General features: G+C 40.8%; 1 protein-coding gene across 1 annotated transcript in view; it reads right to left on the bottom strand.

The window, feature by feature from the left end:
• Positions 1–15220, bottom strand: part of SNX4 (sorting nexin 4) — a 61873-nt gene that overhangs the window by 24081 nt on the left and 22572 nt on the right. Inside the window, exons 6-7 of the mRNA XM_011950762.1 lie at positions 12290–12362; positions 8795–8856 (exon numbers count right to left, since the gene is read on the bottom strand). Coding sequence (XP_011806152.1) covers positions 8795–8856; positions 12290–12362 — 135 coding nt within the window. The remainder of the gene's footprint in view (positions 1–8794; positions 8857–12289; positions 12363–15220) is intronic.

The following is a 15220-nucleotide window of genomic DNA, read 5'->3' as shown; positions in this document are numbered from 1 at the left end:
AGTAGAGACGGGGTTTCACCATGTTAGCCAGGATGGTCTCGATCTCCTGACCTTGTGATCCACCCACCTCGGCCTCCCAAAGTGCTGGGATTACAGGCTGAGCCACCGCGCCTGGCCTTAATTTTAATATATTCATCAACCAAAGACATATGGATAATCCATTACTCTAATAAATGAATTAAATAAATTTAAATCTCTATCTCACATCTTACATTAAAATAAATTACAGATGAATCAAAAATATATGAAGCCACAAAATAGAGAAGAAACGAGAATTTTTTTCTCCACCTAGAACCCACCACCTGAGAAAAATTTTTTTTTATTTTTTGAGATGGAGTCTCACTCTGCCACCCTGGCTGGAGTGCACTGGTGTGATCTCAGCTCACTGCAACCTTCACCTCCTGGGTTCAAGCAATTTTTCTGCCTCAGTCTCCTGATTAGCTGGGATTATAGGTCCCCACCACCATGCCTGACTAATTTTTTTATTTTTAGTAGAGATGGGGTTTCACCATATCACCAGGCTGGTCTCGAACTCCTGACCGCAGGTGATCCACCCACCTTGGCCTCCCAAAGTCCTGGGATTATAGGCATGAGCCACCATGCCAGGCTGAGAAAATTTTTTAATAATCCAAAGTAAGGGGCCAGGCGCGATGACTCATGCCTGTAATCCTAGCGCTATGGGGGGCCGAGGTCAATGGATCAGCTGAGCTCAAGAGTTCGAGATCAGCCTGAGCAACATAGTAAAGTCCCATTTCTGCAAAAAATACAAAAAGCAGCAGGGCATGGTGGTGTGTGTGCCTGTAGTCCCAGCTACTCGGGAGGCTGAGGCAGGAGAATCGTTTGAACCTGGGAGGCAGAAGTTGTGGTGAGCTGAGATCGCACCACTGCATTCCAGCCTGGGCAACAAGAGCAAAGCTCTGTCTCAAAAAAAAAAAAAAAGAGCTTTTCACCCACTTACCATGCATATAACTAAAAAATTAAAGTATAGAATCATTAAACGCAAGTACATCTTTGTGTCTTTGAGCTTTGAGGTACATAACAAGTTGGTGTACCTTTGTACATCGCTTTTTGAAAGAAATTTGTATATTTTCCTGGAATCTCTTGAAAGGAACTGTAACACTAAATCTGGGAGAGACAGTTACTTTTGGTTGCTTCCATATGGATTCACAACCTATGAATTAAGATGAATATTTTAAAATGTTCAATTAACAGAACACAACATTTTTAGGCTATTAGCTCCTGACTGCTTTCATCAGCTTTAAATGCATAATTATTGGTACTTAAAATTCTTTCCCCCTCTTCTCTAAGTCTTTTGCAGAGTGAACCCCACCTATGTATTTAGTCCATTTCTGCACAGGTGGATCTGAAAGTTCCTGTCTGAACATGAAACTAGTACTATAAGCCCCTATAGGGAATAGCCCTTTTTTAGGCTTATCCTAAATTGGGTCAGGGGCTATTAATAGGGGAAGGAGGCTGCAAAAGGCCTAGGGATGTAAGAGCACAAACAAACAAACAAAACAAACATAACAGCAGCAGCACCATGATCATACTACAAAATCTTCCACGTTTCTTCTCTGAAAGGCTAATTCCTGCTCATTTCTCACTTACATAACATCTGTCACTTCATGTCAGTTCTTTTCCACTCACGGATCAGTCTTTTTTCTCAGTCCATCCTCTCACTCCAACCTCCAACTGCCATAATTTTACAAAAATTACTTAAGGAATATCTTGAAAAAATTTCAATTAAGAAAAAAAAGCTGATAAAACCAGCTTTGTATTTCTTCCTCTCTCCAAAGAACCAAAGAACAAATTAAGTTTTTTTTCCGATTATGTGGCCCCCAACTTTCGAATTTTTTCATTACTCTTATAGGTCAGCAACACTGAAAAGATAAACACCATCTCCCACAAACTGGTGCTGCTTAGCAATCCTTTCCACATTCCTAAGCGATGCCTTCATCAGTGCTTCTCAGGCTGGGATGTTTTCGTCATGGATATTAGAAGCCATATAACAGACATGGCACACTCTTTCTGAAGAATAAATTTTACTTAAACATTAGTGGGGAAAAATAAACTTTTAAAAATAAATATTAAAGTATCCATACAATGTAGATTTTGCATGAATGGATAAAACTCAAGCCTTCAGAGAGCTCCTGCACTTGAACAGCCGCTTGTGGCCAATGCCCTGTGAATTGATGAAGGGAGGGAAAGGAGGTTTTGCAGTAGGACAAGTTTAAGTATTATTGGCACCCCTCTCTCCAACCCCCCAAAAGAGAATTCTCTGCACTGTTTGAGACAGACTGCCCAATGCCCCTCAATCCCCACAACCACACAATTACACAAACTTCTTCTCAAAAAAGACACCCACTTCATGGTGCCTTCTACAACTCACCTCTCCGCTGCCTTAAGACAGCTCTGTGCTTTCTCTACCTTCTCCCTCGTCCACGCTCCTATCCCTCCCCTGTCCACCATCCCTCCCCAGCCCTAGCCTCAGCCTCCCCTCAAAAAAGTCCTATTCCCCTTCAAAAATAACCACAGTTCAGCTTTCTCCTCAGGGACTTTTTAAAAAATAATTTCAACTTTTATTTTAGACTCAGGGAGTACATGTGCAGGTTTGTTACATGTGTACACTGGATGGTGCGGAGATTTCAGATACAAATGAGCCCACCACCCACATAGTGAGCACAGTGCCCAGCAGTTAGTTTCTCAACCCTTGTCCCCTCCCACCCTCCCTCCCCGCTCTAGCAGTTCCCAGTGTCTACTGTTGCCATCTTCACATCCATGGGTAGGGACTTTCTTAAAAGACTAATCAATAACTTGCTGTCTTTCCTCCCTTAATCCTTTCCTCTTATTCCTAGGATCACTAGGACATAACATCATATCACTTAAACTGCTTTCCAAATTAACACCAAAGATGTACTTACCCATTCTCCCCCTTCTCATCTAAACTCAATTTCTCTTTTTTGTTTTTTTTTTTTTTGAGATGGAGTCTTGCTCTGTCACCCCGGCTGAAGTGCTGCGGCACAATCTTGGCTCACTGCAAACTCCGCGTCCCAGTTCAGGCGATTCTCTTGCCTCACCCTCCCAAGTAGCTGGGATTATAGGCACACCACCACGCCTGGCTAAATTTTTGTATTTTTAGTAGAGATGAGGTAACATCGTGTTGGCCAGGCTGGTCTTGAACTCATGACCTCAAGTGATCTGCCCGCCTCGGCCTCTCAAAGTGCTGGGATTATAGGCGTGAGCCACCATGCCTGGACTAAATTCAATTTCTCTACAGTGTAACTCCAAGTCTTACTGAAGTGTTCCCTTCACTTGCTTGACTTTGCATACTTCAGGTTCCTCATCAATTTCCTGCCTGATCCCTGAACGCAGACATTCCCTAAGGCTTGGCCCTTGAGTCTCCTATAGACTTGCTCTAACCCTCTAATATTATCAACTAACCCTATGTTTTAAAAAAATCACTCTGTAAGGACACTTTGTATATACAACTCATATTCTCACTAGCTTCTTAAATTCCTGATCCAAATTTCTAACTGCTTAATAAAAATCTTTAGAATGCAATTTATCCACAAGAGAACCCTCAAACTCATCCCTCAAACCCACCATTCCACCTACATTCTCTATCACAATCCTCCTAGGCACTCAGCTGCCCTAAATTAAATCTTGGTATTCTTAGCACCTACCATGGTAACAGAAGCTCAGTTACTGTGTGCTGAATGACTGAAAAAATCCATTGGTAAGTCTATCATTTAGGCGTCTTCATTCTTCACTGGCAACTGCTCTAGTTCAGGTCTTGATTAAATTACCTCAACCACCTCTGGTCTTTCTGGCTCAGTTTTCATAAAATGTTTTTATTTATTTATTTTTGTTTTTATTTTTTAGAGAGACAGGGTGTTGCTCTGTCACCTGGGCTGAAGTGCAGTGGTGTGATCACAGCTTGCTACAACCTCGAACTCCTGGGCTCAAGTGTTCCTCCGACCTTAGCCTCCCAAGTAGCTAGGACTATAGGCATATGCCACCACGCCTAATTTTTTAGTTATTTTTATAGAGATGGGGTCTTGCTATGTTGCCAAGGCTTGTCTTGAACTCCTGGCCTCAAGTGATCCTCCTTCCTTGGCCTCCCAAAGTGCTGGGATTACAGGTTGCCACACTCAGCCACCACACCCAGCCTCATGAAATTTTTAAATGTAAAGTGGCTTTCTAATAATTTATTAAGCTGGCAAAAAAACAAACCTGTACGATATTTATCATGTGGCATTAATGCAAATAATATTCTTTAAAGTTTGATTCAACCAATTGATCTTTTGTCTACCTGCCTCTCAAATTAATTAAAAAGTTCATTTGTTAACTATAATAAATGTGCTACCTTTGAGAATGTTTAGTTTATGTTAATTCTCCCCCCATGTCTCCTATGGGATATAATTTTTGTTTTTAAATAAGCATTGTTCCCAAGTTTAATTGGGTTCCAGTTTGAGTAATACTAAAAATTAGAGATGACTCATGCATAAATTTCAGACAGCACGAGGTAGACTTCAAAAAGTATAATACTATTTGTCTTTCTTCCCATTATACTATTCTTTTACATTTGACCATATGTTTTCATATACTCCTAGTCCTAGTTATGAAGAGTTTACATTTTTATAATATCAATAAGCTTCTTTTAATTAAAAAATGTCATATAACCCTGATCTGTCTCAACTTGCATTTAATTTTTTTTTTTTTTTTTTTTTTTGAGATGGAACCTTGCTCTGTTGCCCAGACTGGAGTGGTGCGATCTTGGCTCACTGCAAACTCCACCTCCCGGGTTCACGCCATTCTCCTGCCTCAGCCTCCTGAGTAGCTAGGACTACAGGCGCCCGCCACCACGCCCGGCTAATTTTTTTTATATTTTTAGTAGAGACGGGGTTTCACCATGTTAGCCAGGATGGTCTCGATCTCCTGACCTTGTGATCCACCCACCTCGGCCTCCCAAAGTGCTGGGATTACAGGCTGAGCCACCGCGCCTGGCCTTAATTTTAATATATTCATCAACCAAAGACATATGGATAATCCATTACTCTAATAAATGAATTAAATAAATTTAAATCTCTATCTCACATCTTACATTAAAATAAATTACAGATGAATCAAAAATATATGAAGCCACAAAATAGAGAAGAAACGAGAATTTTTTTCTCCACCTAGAACCCACCACCTGAGAAAAATTTTTTTTTATTTTTTGAGATGGAGTCTCACTCTGCCACCCTGGCTGGAGTGCACTGGTGTGATCTCAGCTCACTGCAACCTTCACCTCCTGGGTTCAAGCAATTTTTCTGCCTCAGTCTCCTGATTAGCTGGGATTATAGGTCCCCACCACCATGCCTGACTAATTTTTTTATTTTTAGTAGAGATGGGGTTTCACCATATCACCAGGCTGGTCTCGAACTCCTGACCGCAGGTGATCCACCCACCTTGGCCTCCCAAAGTCCTGGGATTATAGGCATGAGCCACCATGCCAGGCTGAGAAAATTTTTTAATAATCCAAAGTAAGGGGCCAGGCGCGATGACTCATGCCTGTAATCCTAGCGCTATGGGGGGCCGAGGTCAATGGATCAGCTGAGCTCAAGAGTTCGAGATCAGCCTGAGCAACATAGTAAAGTCCCATTTCTGCAAAAAATACAAAAAGCAGCAGGGCATGGTGGTGTGTGTGCCTGTAGTCCCAGCTACTCGGGAGGCTGAGGCAGGAGGATAACTAGAGCCTGAGAGGCAGAGGTTGCAGTAAGCCAAGACCACACCACTGCACTCCAGCCTTGGTGACAAAGTGAGACCCTGTATTAACAACAACAACAACACAAAAACAGGTGCGGTGGCTCACGCCTGTAATCCCAGCATTTTAGAAGGCTGAGGTGGGTAGATCATGAGGTCAGGAGTTCAAGACCAGCCTGGTCAACATGGTGAAATCCCATCTCTACCAAAATACAAAAAAACAAAAACAAAAACAAAAGCCCAGGTGTGGTGGTGGGTGCCTGTAATCCCACAGCTACTCAGGAGGCTGAGGCAGAGAATTGCTTGAAACAATTCTCTGGGAGGCGGAGGTTGCAGTGAGCTGACATTGTGCCACTGCATTCCAGCCTGGGCGACAGAGCAATACTGTTTAGGAAAAAAAAAAACCAAAAAACCCAAAACAAAAACCAGGGTGGATGCAGTGGCTCACACCTGTAATCCCAGCACTTTGGGAGGCTGAGGCAGGCAGATCACCTGAGGTCAGGAGTTCGAGAGCAGCCTGGCCGCCATGGTGAAATCCTGTTATCTACTAAAAATATAAAACGTACAAAATGTAGCTGGTTGTGGTAGCATGCACCTGTAATCCCAGCTACTTGGGAGGCTGAGGCAGGAGAATCGCCTGAACTGGGAGGCAGAGGTTGCAGTGATTTGAGATTGCACCACTATACTCCAGCCTAAACAATAGAATGAGAGTCTGTCTCCAAACAAAAAAACAAACTAGGAAAGGCCAGATATGGTAGCTCACTCATGCTTGCAATCCCAGCACTTTGGGAGGCTGAGGCAGGAGGATCTCTTGAGCCCAGGAATTCAAGACCAGCCTGGGCAACATAGCAAAACCCTGTCTCTATTTTTAAAAAAAGAAAGGCGGTGGCGGGGAGGGGAAGCAAGGTAAAGCAAATGAACAATATAATGTATACAATATGCTCCCTTTTCTTTCTTTCTTTGTTTTTTTCTGTTTTTTGTTTTGTTTGATTTTGTTTTTTTGAGATAGGGTCTCTGTCATCCAGCCTGGGCTGTTTCAACCCCCCTAGGCTCAAGCGATCCTCCTACCTCAGCCTCCCAAGTAGCTGAGACCACAGGCACGTGCTACCATGCCCAGCTAATTTCTGTACTGTTTGTAGGGATGGGGTTTTGTCATATTGCCCAGGCTAGTCTCAAACTTCTGGACTCAAGCAATCTGCCCACCCCAGCCTCTCAAAGTGTTGGGATTGCAGGAGTGAACCCCTATACCCAGCCTCCCCTTTCACGTTAAAGAAAGGGAAAATGCATTTGTTTGTATGCTAATATGTTCCATTAACAGTGGTATTTTTTACTAGAAGGATACAAGAAACTAAGAAAGTGATATTAGTTATGTCAGAGCAGGAGACCAGAATAGTTGGCAGACAGGGATGAAAAGACTTTTCTTTTTTCTTTTTGAGACAGGGTCTTGCTCTGCTGCCTAGGCTGGAGTGTGGTGGCACCATCACTATTCACTGTAGCTTTCACTGTACACTGTACACTATTCACTATTTCACTATTCACTGTAGGCTTGCGTGATCTTCCGATCTTCCCACCTCAGCCTTCCAAGCAGCTGGGACCACAGGTGCATGACACCACGCCCAGTTAATTTTTAAAATTTTTTGTAGAGACGGGGGCTCACTATATTGCCCAGGCTGGTCTCGAACTCCTGGCCTCAAGCCATCCTCCTGCTGTGGCTTCCCAAAGTCCTGGGATTACAAGCATGAGCAACCACACCTGGCTGAGATTTTTCACTGTAAAAGCTTTTATTCCTTTTGAATTTTGTCCTACTTGAATGTATGATCCAATTAAAAATGTAAAATAAGCCATATTTTAAATTAATTCCATCAAAAGGACTTATAATGGAACATTTGCAAGGATATTTTTCTTATAAAAAGATTTAGATAATAACTTCTAAAATGTCACAACCAAAATAATGAACACATATGAAAATTCACAAAAGAAAGTGGTTCTTACCCTAGAACTTAATTAAAAAAAAAAAAGCCGGGCGCGGTGGCTCAAGCCTGTAATCCCAGCACTTTGGGAGGCCGAGACGGGTGAATCACAAGGTCAGGAGATCGAGACCTTCCTGGCTAACACGGTGAAACCCCGTCTCTACTAAAGAATACAAAAAACTAGCCGGGCGAGGTGGCGGGCGCCTGTAGTCCCAGCTACTCGGGAGGCTGAGACAGGAGAATGGCGTAAACCTGGGAGGCGGAGCTTGCAGTGAGCTGAGATCCGGCCATTGCACTCCAGCCCGGGCGACAGAGCCAGACTCCGTCTCAAAAAAAAAAAGCGGTTTAAAAATAACCAAAATATGCAAGTCATATAAACAAATATACTAATTATCACTAAAGTTAACCTAAGACTACAAAACTCACTCTGCAAAAGTCTTTGTAAATTATAAAATGACAAAGAGAAAGAAAGAGAAAAATCACTAATTCTGTAATCCAGTAATTTCCAATGGAATATTCTTGGGCATTCTGTCAAGAAGGCAAAAGGCTGCAACCCCTGCTTCAATCAGAGTTTTGCTTTTTATCTGATCAATATATTGAAAATCCTCACTAATTTTTATTTAAAGAAAGGCTTTGAAATGAAAGCCTTGAAAACCACTATTAAAGGACATTATTTGAAAAAAATAATCTTCTCACGCTGGGCACAGTGGCTCACGCCTGTAATCCCAGCACTTTGGGAGGCTGAGGTGGGCGGATTACCTGAGGTCAGGAGTTTGAGACCAGCCTGACCAACACGGTGAAACCCCACCTCTACTAAAAATATAACATTAGCCCGGTGTTGTGGCGTATGCCTGTAATCCCAGCTACTGGGGAGGCTGAGGCAGGAGAATCACTTGAGCCCAGGAAGCAGGGCTTCCGAGATCACATCATTGCATCAGAGAAACTCTGTCTCAAAAAAACAAAAACAAAAACAAACAAAAAAAAGAAATAATCTTCTCTCCAGACTCATACATTTTCAAGAATTATTGTGTTTAGGCAAAAAGCTAATCGTTTATTTTTAAAGTTTGTATGATGCTTACCTGAAAACTCGCCCATAATTCCCATGTACTTTATATACACCATAGAGTCGATCTGCTACTCTCTGAAATAAATATTTAATAGAAATTGATTTTAGGTCAAAGTTACATCCTCATCCAAAAAAAAAAAAAACCCAAAAAACAAAAAACATGCTTAGTACAATAAACTTGGAAACAGAACAAAGAAAATTAGTAATCTCCGAAAATCCCATCCCCCTAAAACTAAAACCAGTGCTCTTACCATATTTATCATATCTTATACTTTCATACTTCTTTTTCTGCAAAGTTTTTAATTACTGTTTTTAAACTGCCTACAGCAAGAGTGGTAATATGCTTACCCATCAGGTTAGTATTATCTTTAATAACTACCACTATAAATAGCTGCATAAGTTCCACTAAGTAGCATATAAAATATATAAGCATTCCTTGTTGAATAATCTTGTTGGCATTCAGTTATTCTTAATTTTTCAGTATTATAAAAAGTTATCTCTTAGACTGTTTCCTTATAATAAAATCCCCAAAGTGGAATTAACCAAGGGAAAGGATGTATTTTCAATTTTATTGAGATATAGTTTTATATATAAATGCTGAATACATGCAACTATGCTACTTTGTCAAAAGATAACTCCTAACCAATGAATGCATTATTTTAATAACAACAGAATTACAATTTACATCACTGAAATGAAATGTGTACTGCCTAGTCATTCACGGAAATTTCACAAGTTAAAACAAAACCTCAATATGGTAATTAATATGCTTTATGTTCCCCCAAAGCATTATGAAAACGAACTGGAAGACCAAAAGTTCATCCTATAAAAAGCTCTAGAAAAAATTTCTGGTATACAGGTTCTAAGTATAAATTCTAAGGAAAATTACCTCCCTGATTCCTTACTCAAACATGAGTATAAGGAATTAGGCATTAATGACAGAACAAATCAACCCTTTCAAGATCTCCCCTTACAGTGACAGAACCGCCACTGCAAATACTTCAAGTAGGTGTGTGAGGATCATAAAATATTTTCCATCTATCGTTGGCCTGCTCTGAGGAGACACATCCCCACTAGATTAGGGGTCCACACACTACAGGTCTGCCGCTTGTTTTGTAAATAGAGTCTCACTGGAGCACAGTCAGGCTCACAGTGGAGCTGAACAGATGCAACAGAAACCATAGAGCTAACAAAGCTGAAAACACCTCCTATCTGGCCTTCAGAAAAAGATGCTGGCCCCTGTTCTGGAACCAGCTTCCGGGACAAAGCTCATAGTCCTGTTTCTACTTGAAACTCTTACAGGTTGTCCCCAGACCTCTAAACTAATTTCTCTAGGATGTCACTTCCTTCTTCTTCTTCTTCTTATTTTGAGACGGAGTCTGACTCTGTCTCCCAGGCTAAAGCATAGTGGCACGATCTCAGCTCACTGCAACCTCTGCCTTCTGGGTTCAACCAATTATCCCACCTCAGCCTCCCGTGTAGCGGGAATTACAGGCGTGCACGACCACGCCCAGCTAGTTTTTGTATTTTTAGCAGAAACAGGGTTTCCCCATGCTGGTCTCAAACTCCTGACCTCAAGTGATCCGCCCACCATGGCCTCCCAAAGTGCTGGGATTACAGGTATGAGCCACTGTGCCTGGACCCCAAGTATTTTTTGAGCATTCTGTGCAGTGTTGAATGTTTTTCTTTCTTTTTAAGGGTTTCCATCATCAAGTAAGGTTGGAAAACATCGAGACAATAAAATTTAACAGGTTTTTTTCTGTAGGACTTTTTAGACCTTTAACATCACACATGAATCATGACTACTCAAGGCAGATACGGTTTGCAGTGGGAACATCTTACGGGGTTAGCATTCCAGAGAATATATGATGGAAAATGTCATTCTAACACTAACTTTTCTAGATCCCTGTACTTTCAGATACCAAACCTCCTTCCTAAAAGCTGAGCATTCATCCTCTACTAAGATATTAAGCATGGAAGAGAAGAAGAGAAGTTGCTGAAAAATCACTTCAGAAAAAAAACTAGAAGTAATGTGTACAATGCAGATTCTCTGATACATTTGTCCCCATCCGCACCTCCCACAAGAACTAATGTCTAATTTGTCTGGGTAATTTCAAGGCAACCAAAGGTCCAGAAATTTTATCTCATTAATCTACAGTTTTTTTCTAACCCCCAGTTCTTGACTGTAGCCTAATAATTATCACCAGTAACTTTTCTTTTATGAGAAGGTATCTTATAATTTATTCGAAGAGTCCAATGATACTCCTGAACAGTTAAACTGGAGATCAAAACAATGTAAGAACTTCAGAAGAATTTTTTTATTCTATTTTTTCTGTATTGTCATGGAAATCTTGAAATATACAAAAAGCATATAGAACAGAAGGATATACCTCCATTTCCCAGCACCCAGCTTCAATAATTATTATATGGCCAAACTCATTTCTCCTAAAACTGCCCCCACCCTCCACTGCTCATTGGTAGACTCATTAAAACAAATTCCAGGCAACATATTTCATTTCAAGAGGATTCTGGCCAGGCGCGCAGTGGCTCATGCCTATAATCCCAGCACTTAGGGAGGCTGAGGTGGGCAGATCACTTGAGGCCAGGAGTTGGAGACCAGCCTCGTCAATGTGGTGAAACCCCATCTCTACTAAAAATACAAAAATTAGCTAGGCATGGTGCCATATGCCTGTAATCCCAGCTGCTCAAGAGGCTGAAGCAGGAGAATTGCTTGAACCCCAGAGGCGGAGGTTGCAGTGAGCTGAGATTGTGCTACTGCACTCCAGCCTGGGTGACAGAGCAAGACTCTGTCTCACAAAAAAAAAAAAAGTAATAATAATGAAAAAGAGGATTACAGATTCCAATCAGCATAAAATGTGACCTTACCTGGTATCCTAGTCTCTTTCAAAGCCTTTTGCACAGGCATGTTCTAAGGTTCCTTCTAGGTTACCACAGGGGACCAGAGTGGATGGTACATTTTCCAGGTACATTAATTTGCTGAAAAGTATTTTCCTCCTTGCCTATTACAGCCGAACTATATGGTTAAGTATAATTATTATTCCTTGATTTCTAGCCCCTTTTGTCATGGCAGACTATTAATCTAAAATTAGTTTATTTGGTAGAATTTAAGAGCACAGATACAGGATGGCCTAAAATCTATAAACTATTTCACAGACCTCTAAAAAAACATGAAAGAATACGATATGTAGATCTAAAATCCTACACATATTCACATTTCAGCACTGAAACGGCAGGCCTTTTGACAACATCCAAAACAACTATTCTATTATAAACCATGGAGAAAACAGGCTAAAATTCTTTGAGTTGTTTATAACAGAAACCATTTCACATTTTTTTAAAAAGTGCAGTTTAGATGATGAACATATTAAATTCAAATACAAAAATCAGGTATTCATGATAAATACCACCTATTACTTAAAAACATAATGATTAAATGAGAAGCACTTCCTTATAAATGTGCATCAAAAAGCTTTTGGGGATCACTTACAGCTCTGACTCGAAGAAGATGTGAGATGACAGACTGCAGTTCATCACTATAGTGCTTAAGGTCAGTGAATCTCCTGAAACAGGAAACAAATAAAAAATCGTTTTTCAAATGAAAACAAGCAGTCAAAAACTGAAAGTAAAAACAGTAGTTCCCGAGAATAGCAAAGCTGATTCTATTTAAACATATGCTGGCCTTAAACATTTACACATCAATATAAATCCAAAAAACTCTAAAATAAAATGATACTTTCTTTTGATATTTTGAAAGTCAAGATATCACACTTCACAATTTACCTCATGGAACTGAGATACAGAAAAAAATCTGTTGGTATGAAAAAATTACTTTGAAAATACAAAACAGGAAAAACTTTAAGGAGCTAAAAGATACATTACAGTGCAATCATAAACTCATGGTCTCTAACCTCAATCTTAATTCTGCTCAAGTAATTTGCTTCCCTCATCTATTAACTGCCATTTTCCATAAGAAGCAAACACTTCTGATGCACCACCTGTCATTCCTCCAACAACCAAGCTTCACAGATAAACAAAAGCCATCAGATGGGAACAACTCCCACCTTCACCTCCTGCCAATCAACTTACACACTTCCCTATATCTACATCATTTTTTCCCTCCCATTAGGATTTCTTCCCATCTAACGCTCTAGATTCTATTCCAGCTACAACCCATATTCCTATTTCCTAACTTCCTATCTCTATAAGCTTCTTCTCACTAGCATATCAATTAACTCAGGTCTCTCACAGATTAAAATACACACTCCCTTGACAACACACCCAGCTATTAACACCCTGTCAATATCTACCCCTTTTATAGCCAAGCTTTCACAAGGCATCACTTCTCCAGCCATAACCACTTCTTCCATTCCCATTCACTGCACAGCCTATGAGAATCTAGCTTCTGCCTCCAGCACTATATAGTAGGGAAATATTCCCGACAAAGTCACCAACTATTTTCATGTTGTAATATTCAGTGATCCATTTTAGTTCTCCTCTTACTTGATCCTTTTGGCAATGCAACAGCTGATACTGCCCTCCTTCTCAAAGATCTGTTTCCTTGTCAGTGTTATTTTTCTCATGGCTTTCCTTTTATTTCACTCTCTGGTCACTCCTGAAGCTTCTTTTGTAGTACTCACTTCCTTTACCTATCTCTTAAATCTCCAACTGTGGTGTGCAAAAAATTCCTGAAATCTTTTTTTTTGAAATGGAGTTTCACTCTTGTGGTCCCGGCTGGAATGCAGTGGCATGATCTTGGCTCATTGCAACCTCCACCTCCCGCGTTCAAGCAATTCTCCTGCCTCGGCCTCCTGAGTATCTGGGATTACAGGCATGTACCACCACATCCAGCTAATTTTGTAGTTTTAGTAGTTTTGTATTTTTAGTAATTTTGTATTTTTAGTTTCTCCATGTTGGTCAGGCTGGTCTTGAACTCCCAACCTCAGGTGATCACCTGCCTCAGCCTTCCAAAGTGCTGGGATTACAAGCGTGAGCCACTGCACCCAGCCAAAATGTTTCTTAAAAACACTACTGATGGTCTCTCAGAGGGATGTGAATATCCTAAGGTCCTCTTGGGACTCAGGAATCTGAACCTGAATTTTACAGCTCATCCACAGGATTCACATGCTGGTAGTCCTCAGGTTACACTTTATTTTTCTTTCCTTCTTTTTTTTTTTTTTTTTTTAAAAGGCCCGGCACTGTGTCACCCAGGCTGGAGTGCAGTGGCTTGATCCTAGCTCACTGCAGCCCTTGATCCACCTGCCTCAGCTTCCCAAACAGCTGAGACTACAGATGGGCATCACTATGCCCAGCTGACCTCAGGTAGTTATACTTTGAAAACACCCTTAAAGTGCTGACATTCTTCAAGGTTCAGTCCTAGGTCCTCAGCCATCTTCCAATCAATCTTTCAATCTATACATTCCTATGTGACTTGTCATTCACAAAGCTTCACGATTATGATCTACATATTGCTAGATTCCAAATTTCTATCATCAGCCCAAATCTCTCCTAACTCTGGATCTATAAAACCAACTGATTTAGTACACATTTGTACTTGCTTACATGGCCAAAGCTCAGCCTATCTTCCATCACTCCACAAAATCTCTTTCTCTTGTGCCCCCTTGCCCTCTAAAGAATGAAACCTGAGTGCCATCTGTATTTCCTTCCCTCCTTCACCCCATACATTCCACTAATTGCCCAGTCTGTTGATTCTACCTCCTAAACATTGCCCCAATCCACTCACTTTTCTCTGGCCTCTCTGCCAATGCCCTAAATTCAGATTAGCATCATCATCTCTTAACAGTCCTCCTGACTGGCCTCCTAGCCCACTCCCACACTCCTCTAATCTACTGTCCATTCTGCTTGGATGATCTTCCAAAATCCAAATCTATACCACCCCCTTGCTTTTAAGCAGCTTTCTACTGCAAAGGTTATCCACTGATCCTGAGACAAAGTCCAAACTCTGTAATGTGGCTTAAAAAACTTTTCACAGACCCCAAGTATTCAGTTACTGTATAGTAGGTTCATTTAAATAAAGAGGCAGTGGTGAGGTGGAGGACATCAAATCATTAGATAAAATACTTAACCACTCTTACTCCCTCAAGGCAGAGTTTTTCAGCAAGGAAAATAATTCAGGGATAAAAGAGCTGGCAAGATTGGCTCCCAGTTAAGTGGAGTACAAATCTCCCTTTTTATATCTAAGATGGAAGGTGGAAAATGTACACCTGCATTTGTAGGATAAAACTTTGAAGGAATATAAACCTAAAAACTAACAAGGTATTACTCTCTGGGGAGGGGAAACGGATAGAGAGGAACAGGAATGAGACTTTTCACTGTACAACTTTTCCATACTTATCAATCTACATATAAATCTGGTTAACCATAAGAATATATTATGTACTCCAAAACATTTTTATTTAAA

The sequence above is a fragment of the Colobus angolensis genome, unplaced genomic scaffold (assembly GCF_000951035.1).
Source record: "Colobus angolensis palliatus isolate OR3802 unplaced genomic scaffold, Cang.pa_1.0 Scaffold31, whole genome shotgun sequence".
NCBI classification, from domain to species: Eukaryota; Metazoa; Chordata; class Mammalia; order Primates; family Cercopithecidae; genus Colobus; species Colobus angolensis.
Note: the sequence above shows the minus strand (reverse complement) of the source record. Positions and strands in the feature narration are given on the sequence as shown.